General features: G+C 35.6%; 2 protein-coding genes across 7 annotated transcripts; one reads left to right on the top strand and one right to left on the bottom strand.

The window, feature by feature from the left end:
- Positions 1–2,473: 2,473 nt before the first annotated feature.
- Positions 2,474–9,985, bottom strand: LOC111369916. 6 transcript variants are annotated; one of them, XM_022991640.1, is made up of 3 exons: positions 9,857–9,985; positions 4,654–4,730; positions 2,474–3,130 (listed from the first exon to the last, which is right to left on the bottom strand). In XM_022991640.1, exon 3 carries the CDS (start codon positions 3,113–3,115, stop codon positions 2,693–2,695), a length of 423 nt encoding a protein of 140 aa, XP_022847408.1. In that variant the 5' UTR covers positions 3,116–3,130; positions 4,654–4,730; positions 9,857–9,985; the 3' UTR covers positions 2,474–2,692. The 6 variants fall into 6 exon arrangements, with proteins under 6 accessions (XP_022847408.1, XP_022847410.1, XP_022847409.1 ...); XM_022991642.1 differs by having other exon boundaries at positions 4,655–4,740; positions 9,857–9,929; XM_022991641.1 differs by having other exon boundaries at positions 9,830–9,923.
- A 166-nt stretch (positions 9,986–10,151) lies between these two features.
- LOC111369915 (cell division cycle protein 48 homolog) lies at positions 10,152–15,970 on the top strand. The gene is made up of 9 exons (XM_022991639.1): positions 10,152–10,299; positions 10,418–10,583; positions 11,317–11,545; positions 11,786–12,552; positions 12,642–12,863; positions 12,967–13,038; positions 13,164–13,445; positions 14,216–14,575; positions 15,514–15,970. The coding sequence occupies exons 1-9, from the start codon at positions 10,271–10,273 to the stop codon at positions 15,802–15,804; spliced, it is 2,418 nt and encodes an 805-aa protein (XP_022847407.1). The 5' UTR covers positions 10,152–10,270; the 3' UTR covers positions 15,805–15,970.
- The last annotated feature ends 2,873 nt before the right edge of the window (positions 15,971–18,843 follow it).

Below are 18,843 nucleotides of genomic sequence, written 5' to 3'. Positions count from 1 at the left end.
GAAAACATCGGAAATTTTGATTATGGTATGGAACCGAACCAAATCTAATGGTTCAAGTCCAGCTCGAGTTTATAATTAAAGTTGAATCTGACGGTTCCATTTATAAGATAACATTAAGTTTTAGAGTGTGTTTGATTGACATGGAAAACATAACCTAGAAAAGAAAATGTTTTCCATCTTTTGTGGAAAATAAAAACCACCTCTACCCAAAGAAAATTAGACATATTTTCAAAAGTTGGAAAATGTTTTCCATGGAAAAAAATAGCAATCAAACACTTCAAATAGGAATTTGGGTGGAAAACTGATATTTTCCATGAAAAATAAATGTAATCAAACACACCCTTAATTCAATTTGGTTCTCTTTTTAACGAGACTGAATCTACCCATAATTATGAGACAATACTCTGAGAAACTATAAATTAGTCAACCTTTGTTTAGGGTTTATAATTGTTACCTACTTTTCAATCACATATTCTTTAAAATTCGCTATTTATAAGCAATTATAAGTAACAAACATGCACAAAACAGAATGAAAGTTATAAGCTTCTTTTTCTTTAATTGGTGTTAATTTGTTTCAAGTTAGAACAACTTTAATTCTTATTTGGATATAATTTTTTGAGTTGGTTTCAACCTCTTTTTTCAAATATTATCGATGATGTAAGCTCTTATAACTTTCGCGAAAAGTCTTGTCTAGCAAAATTATTAGCTCATGTATAATAGGAATTAAAATCAAAATTTTAGATTTTATTAAAACTTGATGAAACATGCGGTTAAAAAATAATGAATTCTATAAAATATGTGGCTGAAATTAATTATTAATTAAAATTAAAATGCAGATTTTAATTTCTACCAAACGGTGTTTTAATAAATATTGTGCGTAAATGGGGAGGCAGCAGCAATCACTATTGGTAGATTATCCAAATAAGGACATTTATAAGTGATCCTCAACGCATATGGAGGCTATTTTGAACTCTAAATGTACGCCTAATACATCTATTTGACATTTGTCCTCTCTATAATCACTTTTTATTTATACAATAAATAAATAAATGAGTTAATATGTAATATTATTTTATTGAAAATGTGTAGCTGAAAAAAAAGGAGAGGAAAATATATTTTGCAAATAATGCGGGATCCAACAAGGGCGAAGATGATAGTAATAAATGTTTAAGTAATAATTATAAATTTGTAATTAAAATTAATATTAAATTTTGGTCATTTATAAATTAATTGCCAAATCTAGGCTTCATTGCACAACTCAATAATGTGCTTTCAATCATTTTCATTCTGCTATTTATTTTCTTATATTCAGGTATCCACCTTAGAATGATTAAATCCTGAAATATATACATTGGTCCCTCAAGTTGCAGACAAATTAAACCGTAGGTTGTGCCCCAAACTGACCAGTGCTCAAGAGCCTCCCAACTGATATGTCAAAGTGTCAAATAAATCGTTTTCCATCTTTACACATTACCTTCCAGTAAAATTTCTGCCTTCCATGAGAATACCCGCCTTCATTCTACTATTTTTATTACTTCTTGTGTTCAAAGGCTGTTCTGCACATTTGACATCGTCACATTGAGCGAGAATGTTGACCGTCCGATCAATTGACCACAGGGTAATGATATTCTGCATTCGTCAAATCAATCACATCAAAATCAATCTATTTTCTTGAAGGGTTAGTCAGGTCCGGTTGGTGGATTTTTGGTTTGCCTTTTGAATTTCACACATTGGTTAATGAAATATTGTCAACGGGTCGGGTTTTGAAGTGATCGGGGCCACGTCTCTTTTGTGGGCCAAACTTTTACGTTCAGGACGAATTTACACAAATAGCACTATATGCACACTTAAGGTCCATTTGATTGTAAAGATGAAATTGAGTTGAATTGAAAACGAATTTCAAGAAATTGAATTATCTAGAAATTATTTTCTTGAAAATTGTAAATTATTGTGTTTGATTAGTATAATTTTTTACGTGAAAAATGTTGAAATAAAAGTATTTTTTGATGTTCGTTTGACTTTGTTTTACATGAAATTGTCAATTAAAGAGATAAAATTTACTAATATTGGGTATGAAATTTATTTCCATTGTCAATAAAAAAAAATCAAGAAAATTATCTACCTTTTAATATTCGTTTGGCTTTATTTTACATGAAAATTTTCAGTAAAAGGGAAATATTTTTTTTACAATAATTCTTAGAATTTATTTTCATTACCCAAAAAAAAAAAAACAAAAAAAAAACAGAAGAAAAAAATTAAAAAATTGCTACAGTAATCGAGAATTCCAATTCTATGATTTCATGGAAAATACTGACGTAGCAAGAAAGTGAGAATTTCAATTCCATGAAAAATTTTGGACAATCCAACAACCAAAAATTGGAAAATGGAGGAAAAAGTGGAGCAATCAAACTCTACCTTAATGAAAATGTTTATAAAACTGTTTGTTCCGATAGCAATGCCAAGAAGCTTCACAGATGATAACATGGTGGGATTTAATTAACTATTTTAAATCTATTTTTTGTTCAAAGTCCAATAAAAGTCCTGTCACTTGAAGTACTATAAAAATGCCTTTATACAATGCCCATACATGTAGCATCTCTCATGTTTATAATCAAGAGAGTTTCTACTTCGGGTAAAAAGATATTACACGGACATCTCAAGCAAACCACAACATTTGTAATGACAAAATAGGTCAATCTCTACGATTTCTAAAATCATCTGCTCCATGGACTCTGTAACCCGAGCAAGAAGTCTCGTTGCCATTTTCCTCGAGAATAAGTTTGACTCCGTTGTTCTTAAGGGCATGAACTATAGACCATACCTTTGTGCTGTTCTTTAGACCTTTCTTCTCAATCTCTTTGTTCACGTCTACATGGATACCTCGCCCCTGGCCTTGTTCAAGACCCTCCACTTTAAGTCTCATCGCCAACACTTCTCCCACAACTGCTGCTGCTTTCGCATTGCAAGACCGACCACATTCAAGTGAATTTTTTAGAGAGTGTTCAACTGTCGATGCTGTTGCAACTATCCTTCCATTATTCCTGTCTACCACATTTGCAGTTATATACTTCAACGATATGAACAATCTCAGCACATATCTCTTTAGCAATGTCATCCGTGAAAATTTAGTCTGTTAAAAAGACAGCAAGTAATTTGTTACTAACTTGCAAAACCATGTAGACATATCTATGCATAGTAGAAAAAATCATCTCAAGCTAAAACATGATATCAAAATCGACTCTGTCCTGTTAATCATTGAATAACTCCTTTGAAAGAAGAAATCCTGTACGAAGGGATTAAATACCATCGAATTTAAAAACCATGGAGACAATATGTATCTATTTGGTTATATTCATTCACATTCCTTTCCCTTCGGCTTTAGAAATACTAGCCCAACTCTGGTAGCTGCTTGCTCACTATGTCATCCACGTGGATATTTCCGCAAACGAGCAAAGCATGAACATATTTTTTACCAAACTGATGAAAGTAACTAGTCGTCATCCAAATCATATGAAACAGACCCGATTAGGTAATCCCTCCATTGGTATAGCAAACATGTAGGTAAATTTTTTGCCACATTTTAAGCTCAAAACTAGTAACAAAACATGCTGGAATTTTCAAAAGGAGCAGACAAACTAAACACACGCACTATGCAAATGAAATATAAGTACATAACCAATGTATTCCCGCTTTCAATGCTCGTAAACAAGCGTTCAAAAGAAAACAGAAAGAAAGAGAGAGATTACATAAGTAGCAGGCATAGTACTGGCTTGAAGTATGAAAGAAGAGGGGTATCAAAATTTCAGGAGCTCCATACATTTCAAAAGGTGCGTGCTTGTTGAGTTCGATATACGAAAATTCAAAGATGAGGCAACAACATCTATATTTCTTCTTTATTTACTGATCATGGAAAAAGATGCTGAATCTTGCTTAGATGTTTTGAACTGTACCCATAATGTCAAGTCACAATTACTTTCATAACTAAATTACTAAATATCTACCTTTTATAGTTTGTCAAGATAGAAACATCAAACATAGAAAGAGAAGAAGAATATTATAGAGTTCAAAAACTATATGCTACTTCAAATAAATAGCACATAACAATTAAATGTTTAAAATGTCCGATAGAGAATTGCTACATATGAATGATTCTGTGAACTCCTGTCACAGGGGAGGAAACAAGAAATCTCATTGTGGGACTGTGAAATATTAAAAAGTCATTGAACGAATAAAACTCAAGTATAACTAAAAAAGTCATAATATGACATTATCTAGTGCTCGGCAATTTCTAGAGCATAAATTTCATCAGCAATTTCTAGAGCATAAATTTCATCTATAATAAAATCTATATATATATTGGCAGCCAATTATAAAAACCTAGCATGTACATTCAAAATACTAAAACCTAATCTAATTTGTACGCTGAAAGTCTTCAAATGTGGAAGAATATTTTTCCAACAAGAGATATGCTTTATTATAAGAGCAGTGCAGTTTCCATGGGATAAGAGTCCAACAATGCATAACATATCATTATTAATCAATATCCAATCAAAGAAGACAATTGGGAAAGACTGCAACTTTTTATCCTTTGATTAGTGCTAAGATATTCCAAGTCATTGAACATACATAAATTTAATAAACTGGAGTACTTAACTGCTGAAATTCAGGACTGAATCGGCACAAATGTACCGGAAAAACACCTATAAATCCCCATCTTGAGCTTCTGTTTTCTGCACAAATCTAAGCGCAATCTAATTTCTATATTCAAAACCTTAATCTAATAACTAGTTTTTATTAAATTTCAGCAACATTAAAAAATTAAGAACAACATTGTAAAATAAAAAAAAATTCAACAATAAAACCTCAATACACTTTTGTAATCTGTATTCTGTAAAGGAACATTGTAGGATACATATTGACATTGCACAAAAAATAATAATAATAATAAAAATAAATAAAAATAAAAATAAAAATAAAAAAACAACATTCACAGTTTCCTAAGCAGCTAAACTCCATTTAGAGGCGCCAAATAAGGGTATTAGGACATTTGTACAGCTATACAGGAAGTTAGCAAGTTAATTAGGAAGTTTACCAGATAGATGTTAATTGTGCCAGCTGGATGTTAATTAGTTAGTTGGGCTTGACATCTATTTATACCCGTGTACATTTGATCATCAGTGATGCAATTCTCATTTTGAATAAGAAATAAAACTCTTCATTTCTTCTAATATGGTATCAGAGCATACTCCTTCCAGCATTCATCCAATTCTTCTCCTTCTCCTCCTTGTTTGAGATCTCCAATATCATCTTTGTTACTATGGAGTCTGTACAATCCAAAGGCAACAATGATCAATGTTCGTATTCGAGCAAATCCGCCATGGATGAGCCATCCAGTCCATATTTCTTGCATCATTCCGATAGTCCTAGATTGGTGCTAGTATTTTAGTTGCTCACAAGGGAAAACTATGCCTCTGGGGGCCGTGCAATGACCATTGCTCTTTGGGTGAATAACAAATTTTCCTTCATTTATGGATCGATGAAGAAACCAGAAGATGCAAGTCCTAAATTAATAATTCATGGAATCGAAATAATAATATGGTAAACTTCTTAACTAACTTACTAACTGCCTGCATAGCTGTACAAATGTCCCAATATGGACTTTCATGATCATTTCAACATTCAGGAGACTACAACCAAGAGGATGATTGGCAAGAGTGATAAAGTTAAAGGATTGTATGTACTTGACACCGGAAATTTCAATTCTTCTCCAAATGTATTTGTTGGTCATATTTCTGCACATACTTGGCATAATAGACTAGGTTATTTATCTTTTAAAAGATTAGATGCCTTGAAAAACCAATTGGCGTGTTATGCTTCTCAGTTGAATAAGCATCTTCCTCGTTATGTGTGTCCCATTGCTAAACAAAGAAGATTGTTGTTTGAGTCCAACAATAAAATGTCCAGCAAGCCTTTCAATTTGTTGCACTGCGATATATGCGCTGTGATGCTCGGACTCGAGTATAGGTATCGAGTACTGGTACGTATCTAAGTGTCATCTTTTATTTTTTAAAATGTAGGATACAGAGATATGGTTAAAAAGAGTCCAAATTTCGGATACGGGTACGTGGGTACGTCTTTCAAACTTCATTTTTTCCCCCCCAAAAATTCACGTGCAAAAAGTTAAATAATAATTAGGTGAATTTTAATTAGAAAAAATATTGAATGACTAAAATGTAAATTTACTCAAAGCATGGTTACCTCCAATGAAAATCTTCCTAATCAATCAACAACTTCCAACAAATGTTGTATGGGCTAGGGTAAAATGAATTTCTTATTGCAATTAACCTAAGCAACATATAATGGGCCTAATATTTTAAAATAGGCCCACCTCAACAAAGAGACCACAATTAAGAAAAAACAGCCCAACCAACTCATTGTCTTCCCTTTCCCTCTTCTTCACTTCACGCGACTGTTCGTCCTCCAGCCTATAAATTCAGGCAGAGCAGCATCGGCGGCTGTGCCACATCTCCAGCTACTGGCTCCGTAGTTGGTGACGATTCATCGAACTCGGATTCAAAGAAGCCTCGTCGCCCATCAATTCAAGATTTGCCGTGTCCAATTGATTTATCCCGTATCTGCCCCAGATCCCATGCCTGTACCCATATCGTGTCGGGACGACACGGGTTCTCCGACCGATTTAAAAAGTCCGAGCATCACAGTATATGGGGACCATACCATGTTCCTTCACATACAAGGTACATGTACTTGTTGACATTAGTTGATGATTGTTCCAGATTTACCTAAATATACTTGCTACATCAAAAATCTGATGCTATGCATAAAATTCCTCGTTTCTTTAATATGGTTGCTACACAATTTAATGCTTCAATTAACGCTTTCAGATAAGATAATGCCCCTGAGTTATCATTTAAGGATTTTTTTTTTTTTTTTGGCTGAGAAAGGAGTATTACACCAATTTAGTTGCATTGAAAGACCACAACAAAATTCCGTTGTTGAACGTAAACATCAACACCAACACCTGTTAAATGTTGCTCGAGCTTTATTTTTCAATCTAGAATCCCTGTACATTTCTAGTCCGAGTGTGTATTAACAGCAGCCTACCTCATCAATAGAACCCCAACTCCCCTCTTGCAACACAAAACACCTTATGAAGTCCTCTATGGCAGTCCAACTAATTATTCAATTCCTTGAGTCTTTGGATGCTTAGGATTTGCATCTACACTCACTGCACATAGAGATAAATTCCAACCTAGAGCTAAATTATGTGTATTCTTGGGCTATCCATCAGGTATCAAAGGGTATAAGCTCCTTCATGTCGAATCAAAACATATTGTTATATCTAGGGATGTCATATTTCATGAGTAAATATTTCCTTTCCATACTATAGTGAAGACTAACCAATTGCTAGACCCATTTCTAGATCTAGTACTACCATCATCATTTTCACCACGACACCATTATACAATCAAACCATGTTGACAACAATTCTCACTCACATGATCACAGTAGTCCCTCCTCTGAGACAACTCGTTTCTCACTTCCACACAACTCTATTTCATTGATCATTCACAATCTAATGAACCACCAAACCCTTACATTCGAGAATGCAAAAGAGCATCCAAACCGCGTAAATACCTCCTCGACTACCATTGCAATTTGATATCCCCATCTGACCATTCAATTCTTTAATCCCCAAATCACATTGGTCACTTTGTATCTTACAATAATCTGTCTGAACATTACAAACATCCAGTTCTAAACATATCATCTCATTTTGAACCTCAATCATTCCAACAAGCTGCCAACTTTCCTCATTGGCGTGATGCCATGAAACTGGAACTGGAGGCCATGGAGCTCAATCACACATGGTCCATAGTACCTTTATCCCCAGGGAAGCACTAAGTTGGGTGTGAAGGGATTTTCAAAAACAAATACAAATCAAATGGGTTGCTTGAGAGGCATAAGACACGGCTTGTTGTGAAAGGATACACACAACAAAAAGGGTTAGATTACTTCGATACTTTCTCTCCAGTAGCCAAAAATGTCAATATCAAACTCTTACTAACACTTGCAGCTCATTATCAATGGCATCTAATATAGTTAGACGTAAACAATGCTTTCTTGAATGGAGATTTGTTTGAAGAAGTTTACATGGTTATTTATCCAAGCTATGAATATCTTAACTCATCAAAATAGGGGGAGAAACTGGTTTTTAGATTGCACAATTCCATATATGGACTCGGACAAGCTTCAAGACAGTGGAATTCCAAGTTTACTTAGGTCCTAGTTCAACATGGTTTTAAGCAATTCAAGGAAAATTTTTCTTTCTTCACTAAAGGGTCTGGAGACAACTTTGTAGCATTGCTAGTTTGTGTGGATGACATTGTACTAATAGAGCCTAATATCCAAATCATTGATTCATTAAAGGAATTCTTACACAGTCAATTCAAGCTCAAAGATCTAGGACACTTAAAATATTTCCTAGGGATTGAAAATTGCCCGTTCATCTTCGGGTAGTATCATCTCACAAAGACAATATACAATGTAGCTCCTTGAAGATATAGGTTATCTAGACTGCAAACCAATGAACAGCCCCATGGAGTCAAAATCAACACTCAGTCTTCATGAAGGAGATATATTGCCAAATGCTGCTCATTACAAAAGATTAATTGGAAGACTCGTATATTTGACATTATCACGGCCTGACATTACCTTTGCAGTACATAAATTGAGCCAGTTCATGTCCCAACCAAGGATCACACATCTAAAAGCTGTCCACCATCTTCTGAGATATTTGAAAGGCAATCCTAGACAAGGTCCTTTATTTTCCTCACAAAGGCAACCTGGTTCAGCCATCAACATTCGAGCCTTCGGATGCTGATTGGGGATCATGTATTGATACCCGGAAATCAACTACTAGTTTTTTTGCATTTTTGTTGGCAATTCAATGGTTTCATGGAAATCAAAGGGACAGCCAACCATCTCTCAATCATCAGTTGAAGCAGAATGTAGAGCTCTTGCTTCAACTGTGAGTGCGATCATTTGGATCAACCATCTGCTGAAGGATTTCCAAATCATTACTACTTCTCCAGCCACTCTCTATTGTGACAACCATGCTGCAATACAGATTGCCACCAATCCGGTCTTCCACGAAAGAACGAAACACATTGAAATTGATCGCCATTTTGTTCGTGACAAGATTAATGCTGGACTAGTGAAATTTCTTCCGGTTCGATCAAAACACCAGCTTGCAGACGCATTCACCAAAACATTGCCTGCCTCTGCCCTTTACTCTTTGTTATCCAAGATGTGTGTAAAAGATATTTACAGCACATCTTGAGGGGGAGTATTAGGACATTTTTACAGCTATGCAGGCAGTTAGCAAGTTAGTTAGGAAGTTTACCAGCTGGATGTTAGTTAGTTGGGCTTGACATCTATTTATACATTTGATAATCAGTGATGCAATTCTCATTTTGAATAAGAAATAAAAATCTTCATTTCTTCTAATAATGGGACTGAGGTGTGGTCAGAGAGAGAGAGAGAGAGAAGCCGAAAAGTAGGTTTTTGGGATCAGAAAAATGAAAATAGACAGATTGGGTTTATTTTGGGGTAGTTGCCACCTTCCATGAAGAATTTAGTGATTGGTTAGAGAACTGAGGTAAATCGAAATTGAAACCAGAGAGTTTTCCGTATGCGTCTCAGTTTATCGCATCAAATTCATAAAAATAAAATAAAAATAAAAAATTATTTACCAATAAATCTACTGAAATCTCAAATTACTCAAAAAATTTAAGCTCGGACGGAAAACCTGCTAAAAGTATAATGAATTTTCTACCTGACGACGGTGTGAGGATGTTCCTCTGTGGCAATTGTAAAGGAATAAGACAGCCGGCAGTGGCAGTGGCGGTGGGCCAAATGCTCAATCAGTGTATGATGGGAAATAAAGACGAGTCCAAATCAGTAAATAGCATGGCCTCAGCTAAAGACTGGGGCATCAATTGATGGTATTTTGGGCTTCAACGGCCTTCCTTCAACTAGGTGGCCCAACAAGTAACTTTTCTATGATTTTCGGTTTACTTATAAGTAAACTTTTAAGTCGCGCCAAACACGTACCATGTTCGGTAGTAATTTCCGTCGAGGTATAATGCTCGTCGCCATATAAATATCTTACAAACTGTCTATTTTTCTCCTCCCAGCAAAGAAAAAATCTTCACAGCAACCCAATTTCACCTCTGCAATTATCCACAAGATGAGTCACCAAGCTGAGTCTTCCGACTCGTAAGTATTCATTCTTAATCTCACCGATGCCTTGGTTAAATCGTCTACAATGAATCGCCAATAATTTATGATGTTGAAATGATCGCCGGACTTTTGACCTCTTTTTGGTCTTAAACAGGAAAGGCGGGAAGAAGGACTTCTCGACGGCCATTTTGGAGAGAAAGAAGGCTGCGAATCGGCTGATCGTTGACGAGGCTGTCAACGATGACAACTCCGTCATCTCGCTTCACCCCGCTACCATGGAGAAGCTTCAGCTTTTCCGCGGAGACACTATTTTGATTAAGGTTTTACTTTTATTGATGGATTTTTAAATTTTTTAGGCGGATATTTTTTAGGGTTTCTGAAAATTATTCGAAGCTATTTGTTATGAATTGTTTTTGGTTTATTAGTTAGCTTATGATAGATCAGCTTGGAGATATACGTGCCTCTTAGGATTTTGGCTTAAGTCAACTTAAAATTGGGTAGGCTTGAATGAACTTACTTTCAATACTTTGGTGCTTCAGGTGTAAGATAATACGGATTGAAATATGTCTTGATAGAAAGGGTTTGTAAATTGTGTTTTGGAGAATCTGAATTTCTAATATTAAGACTCTTTGGTTGCCCGGAGTTGGGGCTCTCATATGCATTATTATGTAGAGAAGGACAATACTTAGCCTTGATTTGGGATTGTCACTGAATTTAGTTTTTATTAGACCCCGTATTATTTCTGTGAGATAATATGTATCGAGGTTACTGGGGTTTTAAGATCAGTTTCTGCATGTTCCTGTTATGGTCATATTTACCTCCTCCTTTTAATAAATCATATCTGTTCAAAAGAAAACATTTTGTGCTTATGTAGTAGTTAACTGTGTATTAACAAGACAACATGGTTTCACTTCAGAATATTTATATATGGTTTCTGGGGCATAATACATTGATTAATAGTTACAGTTATGCGATATGTTCAACATTACCTATTAAGACAGCTTGCTTATATTTTGGTGAACTCACATTCTTGATATCCTGCTTATATTCCAGGGGAAGAAAAGGAAGGATACAGTGTGCATTGCCCTGGCTGATGAGACCTGTGAGGAGCCGAAGATCAGAATGAACAAGGTCGTCAGGACGAACTTGAGGGTTCGGCTGGGAGATGTAGTGTCTGTGCACCAGTGCCCAGATGTCAAATACGGAAAACGTGTACATGTCCTGCCCCTGGATGACACAATAGAAGGTCTCACTGGGGATCTGTTTGACGCATACCTGAAACGTAAGTCGTTGAACACAATTAGATTTTTTTTGTTTCACATGTGATGATTGGCTCTAATAGATGGGCGTTTGTTGATTCATATTATTTAGTGCTTGATTAGTGCCGTTCATTGCATGGATCATCCTTTGATGTGTTCAGAACTTGTATCTGTTTGATGACTCAATGTTCTTTCATCCTGTTTTCACTTCATGAGTTTATGCTTTGCACTGTCTTTCTTAATGGACAATATTCCATCTGCAGCTTACTTTCTGGAGGCATATCGCCCATTGAGAAAAGGGGACCATTTTCTTGTGAGAGGTGGCATGAGGAGCATTGAATTTAAAGTCATTGAAACTGATCCTGGAGAGTACTGCGTTGTTGCCCCTGATACTGAGATCTTCTGTGAGGGGGAGCCTGTGAGGAGGGAGGATGAGGATAGGCTAGACGAGGTTGGCTATGATGATGTGGGTGGTGTCAGGAAACAAATGGCTCAGATTCGTGAATTGGTGGAGTTGCCCCTGAGACATCCTCAGCTTTTCAAATCCATTGGTGTGAAACCACCCAAAGGGATTTTGCTTTTTGGGCCTCCAGGTTCTGGAAAGACCTTGATTGCTAGAGCTGTTGCTAATGAAACAGGTGCTTTCTTCTTCTTGATTAATGGGCCCGAAATTATGTCCAAATTGGCTGGAGAGAGTGAAAGCAATCTTAGGAAGGCATTTGAGGAGGCTGAGAAGAATGCACCATCAATTATTTTTATTGATGAAATTGATTCAATAGCACCTAAGCGAGAGAAGACACATGGTGAAGTTGAAAGGAGGATTGTTTCTCAACTCTTGACTCTCATGGATGGACTGAAATCTCGTGCTCATGTCATTGTTATGGGGGCGACTAATCGTCCAAACAGCATTGATCCGGCTCTTAGAAGGTTTGGTAGGTTTGACAGGGAAATAGACATTGGTGTTCCTGATGAAGTTGGACGCCTTGAAGTTCTCCGTATTCACACTAAGAACATGAAGCTTTCTGATGATGTAAGACTGACATTTACCTTTCAAATTAAAATTTTTTTTCTTGGGAACACAATGCGAAATTTACAAATAATATTCTTATGGCGCTGCAGGTTGATTTAGAAAGAGTTGCAAAAGACACCCATGGCTATGTTGGTGCTGACCTTGCAGCTCTCTGTACTGAATCTGCACTCCAGTGCATTAGAGAGAAAATGGATGTCATCGATTTAGAAGATGATTCAATTGATGCTGAGATACTGAACTCTATGGCGGTTACAAATGAGCATTTCCAGACTGCTCTTGGAATAAGCAATCCTTCTGCTTTGCGGGAAACTGTGAGTGGCTTTCAGCTGTAACATTATGTTATCTACTCGCAGTTATGGGATATAAAGCTTAATTTTGTGATTTTATACTCTATTTTTCTTGCTTTATGAGCAGGTTGTTGAAGTGCCGAATGTCTCTTGGGAAGATATTGGAGGGCTTGAAAATGTCAAGAGAGAACTTCAAGAGGTAATCGAAACCATCAAGTTGGATTTAAGCTCTACCATATTTTTGCTGTTAATTTTTAGGACTTGAATGTTGTTAACCTTTTTTTCCCCCAGAAGCCTCATTGTTAACCTTTTGTTTTCTTGTAGACTGTGCAATATCCAGTGGAACATCCAGAGAAATTTGAGAAATTTGGTATGTCACCTTCAAAAGGTGTTCTTTTCTATGGTCCTCCTGGATGTGGTAAAACGCTACTGGCGAAGGCAATTGCAAATGAATGCCAAGCCAATTTCATTAGTGTTAAAGGACCTGAATTGCTTACAATGTGGTTTGGAGAGAGTGAAGCTAATGTTCGTGAAATTTTTGACAAGGCTAGACAATCTGCACCATGTGTTCTCTTCTTTGATGAGCTCGACTCTATCGCTACTCAGGTTGGTCTTCTGCATGTTATGTTCAATTAGTGTGAATTGTTGCGTAGTGGGTTTATAAGTTGGTCAAGCATGCACCTTTAATTGCCAAACATGTATGTATAAAAAAGAACTCCTTTTTTAGCAAATATGAAAATAAGCACATGGAGTCCTACTTAGCCCCTGTTTGAGCCCCATTTTTGGGGAAAAAATTCATTTTGATAGCAGATTGATGAAGAATATGTAGTTAAAAATTAAGAAAAAGTTTTAGATTTACGTGTAATATTATTTTATTGAAGAATATTTGGTTAAAAGTGAGTTTTGAAAAAATGAATTTTTAGAAAGGGGCTCAAACAGGGGCTTATTTTTTAGCAAGGGCTTATTTTTTCCTTGGACCAAGGAAAGTCATTTTACCTTTAAAGCAACTAGATTCCCATACATAAGGGCATTTCGGTAATTTTTCATTGATTTAGCATTATACTAACTAATTCCCAAACATAAATATGCTTGTTAGGACAGCTTGTTCAAAAATGAAGTCTATTCCATCTTAACCAAAAAGCTACTTCTAAAAGTTTATCTTTTCTGTAAGCCCACCTAAACATGCTCATTATTATATAACTTTGATGCTTATAAGAGGAGGAAAATCATAAGTTAATTTAGGACTGTGTACCTAATAGTGTGGTTGAGACGAAATAAAATAAAGAAAGGCGGCACTGTCGAGACTGCAATTTTATTTGCTACTGGTGCATAAGATAATGAAAACTTACGTTCAACCCATTTTGGTATTATTGCAGAGGGGAAGCAGTGTTGGAGATGCTGGTGGTGCTGCTGACCGGGTTCTCAACCAACTCCTGACTGAAATGGATGGCATGAATGCAAAAAAGACTGTGTTCATTATTGGGGCTACTAACAGGCCTGACATAATTGATCCTGCACTTTTGCGTCCGGGTCGTCTTGATCAGTTAATTTATATTCCCCTCCCAGATGAAGACTCACGTCATCAGATTTTCAAAGCCTGTCTCAGAAAATCACCACTTTCTAAAGATGTCGATCTGAGAGCTCTTGCTAAATATACGCAAGGATTTAGTGGGGCAGATATTACAGAGATATGCCAACGGGCCTGCAAATATGCAATAAGAGAGAATATTGAGAAAGTAAGCTTTTGCCCTCCTCTTAGCTTACATTTTCTTTTAAGTTCTGGTTTATTTGAGATTAACCAACTGTCTCCATATCTGCTAATAATGATGATTTATCAGAAAAATTGCTGGTAACACGAAGATATTACACGTACTATTATGTTTTCTTTTCTCTGTGTGCACACTCAGATGTACATGGGGCTTGTTATTCTTCTATGCCCCTAGCTTCTTTGGATATTTCAACTTGATTAAAATTCAGAGTTCTAGCTATCATGTTTCATTTTCTTGCAGTATATTTCTCCTGCAGATGTAGCCTTTTAGTTTCCATTTCATTTGATGAAAAATCTTTCATTAGCATCAATTATATGTACACATTCTCTGTTTTTGTAAATATTCATGTTCTTATTCCTAGAAGATGACTTCTAAGTTGGGACAGACTACCACATATTCTTTTATGGCAACTTGGCCCTTGTATTAGGTAAACAGAAACAGACTTTGATTAAGCTCCTAAACATGCCATTAATATTTTGCAGTTTCTATTGACTTTAACAGAATAACAGCTAACATAGACTAGTATTTCTGCTTTCTGCTTGGTGGAACTTCAGATGTTATCTAGAGACCTGATTATATCTAACGTTTCCTTAATAATCATGATACCTACTGTCATGGAACCATTTTTTTCTTTTATCTAGGATCAATATCCAAACATGAACTGGATCCTGTGCTCCTTTGGTTTTCTTGATTAGGCAAGTTATATACTTATAGATCAAGTCTAAGCTTACCCATGACTTGTAATCCTGTCTACGTTATTTCTGACACTGTTGATTCATCGTTTGAATGTACTAGTTTGAAATAAAAATTGATCCATTATAAAATTCTGGGTGGTTGAGGTCTCCTTATTTGAAATAAAAATTGATCTGTCATTGACAACTGACAATGAAGTCTCCTTATTTCAGGATATAGAAAGGGAGAGGAAGAGAAAGGATAATCCTGATTCAATGGACGAGGACATTGATGATGAAGTGGCAGAGATCAAGCCTGCGCATTTTGAGGAGTCCATGAAGTATGCCCGTAGAAGTGTGAGTGATGCTGATATACGCAAATACCAGGCTTTTGCTCAGACCTTGCAGCAATCACGGGGATTTGGAACTGAATTCCGGTTTGCAGAGTCAGGAACTGGGGCTTCTGCATCTGACCCATTTGCAGCTCCTGCCGGTGGAGTTGATGAGGATGATTTATATAGTTAGATTCCAGTTGTTCTAGTATTACTTTCCAGTAATCTCTCCTTTATACATTTGTCATAACCAGAAATGGGTATCGTTCACTTTTTGCTTTTGTTTCTTGAATTTATCATGCTTCTGAGATTCTGGAATTTGTGTGGTTAATTAACTTATCGCTTCTTCCCATGCTCAACGATATGGTGTTCAAGTGCTTATTATGTGTGTATGTAGTGCCCTTTTCCGAACTGTTATCCTGTTCTAGCATTCGTCAGGGAAGAATGGTTTGCAAGGTGACGTGTTTTGATAAGCTAAAAAGTTATTTTTAAGTCACTTTTTTTGGTGTGATTTTCTGGGAAATAAATTTTGAGATGAAAGAGCGTTTGCGTATTGCTGTTATTAATTATGAAACTTCTAAATTTTCAGGGACTACCAATTTCTTTCCAGTCATAATGTATTCTTATGGTAGTAATAAATATGTGAACTTACGTCTCTTAGAGTCGTACAAAATATCCCATTATTGCTCGTTTTATCTGAAACTTCTACCCTCCTGTCGCTTCTACGGTAGTTGAATTGTTAGATGGGTTGGTATGTTATACTCTATCTATTCGTTGCATTCTTAAATAAGTTGGATATGTTATATTTCCATCTATCTATAGGATTTGTGACGAAAATTGTTTACGTTACATTTGTCCAGATAGCAGCGGATCCGCTGGCTCATTATCTAATGAAATTGTGATGCATTTCAATACATTGGATGATGAATAAGAGGCTCCATAGACATCATGGATGATGGATGGCATTTTCATTTTCCTATTTCCTTGGATGTTCCCTTAATCAAATTTTGACACGTTACCATAATTTTGAAGTGTCAAATTTTGAGCGGAATGGTTTTCTTCTCTCATTGTGTCCCAATCAAATTTTGACGCTCGACTGACATAACACGTTCTTTCTACTCCAATTCTTAGTTGCATTTATGCATATTTCAAATTGGATATCCTAATGTCGATTGTACGCTTTCTATGTCATTGGCATGATTTATGTCGCTACTAAATTAATTACAATCCATGCCCCTTTGTGTCCTTAACGTTACGTTATTTCTTGTCTTTCTCTTGTTTTGCATTTAGGCATATTTTATCCCGTTGAAAAGATCAAAACTCGGAATATAATTCGGGGTGCTATAGAGTACAGACTTGATTTATGGTGGTGCGTTCAGCAGTTACTACTCATCTAATGAGTAAAAATATTTTCTCCATTTCATGTTAAATTGTGATTAATGTTCATCAATTTCTCCACCATACTTTGGGGGCAGAATAAATTTTCATAATCTTTTAGATTTTCAACGAATAAAAGGTGCAGATTACATACTTCTACACAATATTAAGAGACGAGGGACGGTCAAAAGTTTAATAGATTTAAAGAGACATATTTATATATTTAAATTTAAATTTTAACAAAGTATATCGGTTTAACTATAGCTCATATTACAAACAAAATTATGAAAACTTACACTACACAAGAACACCCATAGCAAGAACAAATGAATTATAGTTTTCGAGCCAAAGACCACGTATTCTTATAAGGATCATGCTAGAAATACAAAATAGAATACAAAATGGTTTACAAAATTCACAAGTGGTAGAGGGGCGGTTGTGCCACTTGTGAATTTTGTAAACCATTTTGTACAAGAAGAATAATCCTTCTAATAAAATTCAAACTCAAAATTAGCTAGTTCTTCAGAAGTTGGCTGGCCTAATTACCTCAATCCTTCAATCCTTGCCCGAAAAGCACCTTGTCGAGCCACGAGTGTGATAATTCACGTAGCGGCTTGGGGCAGACGAGTGCCTCGGCCCCTTCGGCTTGCAAATCGTCACTTCCTTCTTATGGAAAACTTTTTGCTTGTGACTCAACAATGGTTTTAAGGTCACAAAGTCATCAGCGGACCCTAACGGCAATGCAGTAGAGGGTGCACTAGGCAATATTGGATGGTGCCTAGCCATTGTTTCATATATTGGAGACAACAAAAGAAGTAGAAAAATTAATGTTGTTCGAAACATATTTGGAGAAATTTAGGTTTCTTTGTTTGTGACGTTTATGTTGTTTGGAAAGAATAGGTTTATATGGCATAGGGAAAGGAGGTGAAATGGGGACTTAAATAGTCTCGTGAGTAGCACAACTAATTGAAATACTTGGAAATTTGAAATTCTTACACATACACACTTGTATTTATTTCGTATATTAATGTTTCTCTTAAATACATAGTATGATACATATTACGGTAAAAAATTTCAACGATCGCTATAATTTCAGCATTATTTTTCAACTGTCACAGAGTGTTTACTGTAATTTCAATGTTGTTTTCATCTGTCACTTTGTCTCTTTCATTATGAAACTTAACAATTTCCATGACGGGATTGACGGATGGAAACAATATTGAAAATATAATAACAAATAAAAATTAACAATTTCGATAACATAAGTGACGGATGAATCAATGTTGAAGTTATAGTAACAGCTGAGAAACAATGTTACAATCTTCAAAGTATAGTGACTTTTCCCCAAAAAAGAGAAAATTAAGAATTATCTATCATCGAAAGTGAGGTGAGAATGCCCGTGAATTTCTGCCGATGCAATAAAGTCAAATCTCAAAATTTCCCTTTATATGTGCTTTAAATCAAAGTGGCTACGCATTTACATCAAATGGAGATATTTTGTGGTTGCCAAGTAGGAGGGACCAATATTTTAGCACTAAGGTACAACATTTTTCAAAAAAATTGGTTGATCACTTCAATTTTAGACAATTCTATCTTCGTCATCAGAATTTTACTCATTTTTCGTTCTCATCCAAACGACCTATTTCAATACACTAAGCGAACTAGTATTAGATAGCACTAGAGCAATATATGATGAATAGTATTTTAATTTATTTTAATTTAATTTATCCAGTATTGTTCAATCTTACGTAAAAAACATGTCATAAGTTTACAAGTACATTTACTTTAAAACATGTTCAGTGTACTAGACAAACACAACTTAAATGTATGCTACTCACTTATCATTGCAAAAGTA

This window comes from Olea europaea, chromosome 20 (genome assembly GCF_002742605.1).
Source record: "Olea europaea var. sylvestris chromosome 20, O_europaea_v1, whole genome shotgun sequence".
Taxonomy (NCBI): Eukaryota; Viridiplantae; Streptophyta; class Magnoliopsida; order Lamiales; family Oleaceae; genus Olea; species Olea europaea.
This window is presented reverse-complemented; position numbering and strand designations above follow the sequence as displayed.

Coding starts and splice junctions, on each gene's coding strand:
- LOC111369916 (XM_022991640.1), bottom strand. CDS start 3,115: ATGACATTGCTAAAGAGATATGTGCTGAGATTGTTCATATCGTTGAAG.
- LOC111369915 (XM_022991639.1), top strand. CDS start 10,271: ATGAGTCACCAAGCTGAGTCTTCCGACTC. Junction 11,546..11,785: donor GTTTGACGCATACCTGAAAC/GTAAGTCGTTGA, acceptor TTCCATCTGCAG/CTTACTTTCTGGAGGCATAT. Junction 12,553..12,641: donor ACATGAAGCTTTCTGATGAT/GTAAGACTGACA, acceptor ATGGCGCTGCAG/GTTGATTTAGAAAGAGTTGC.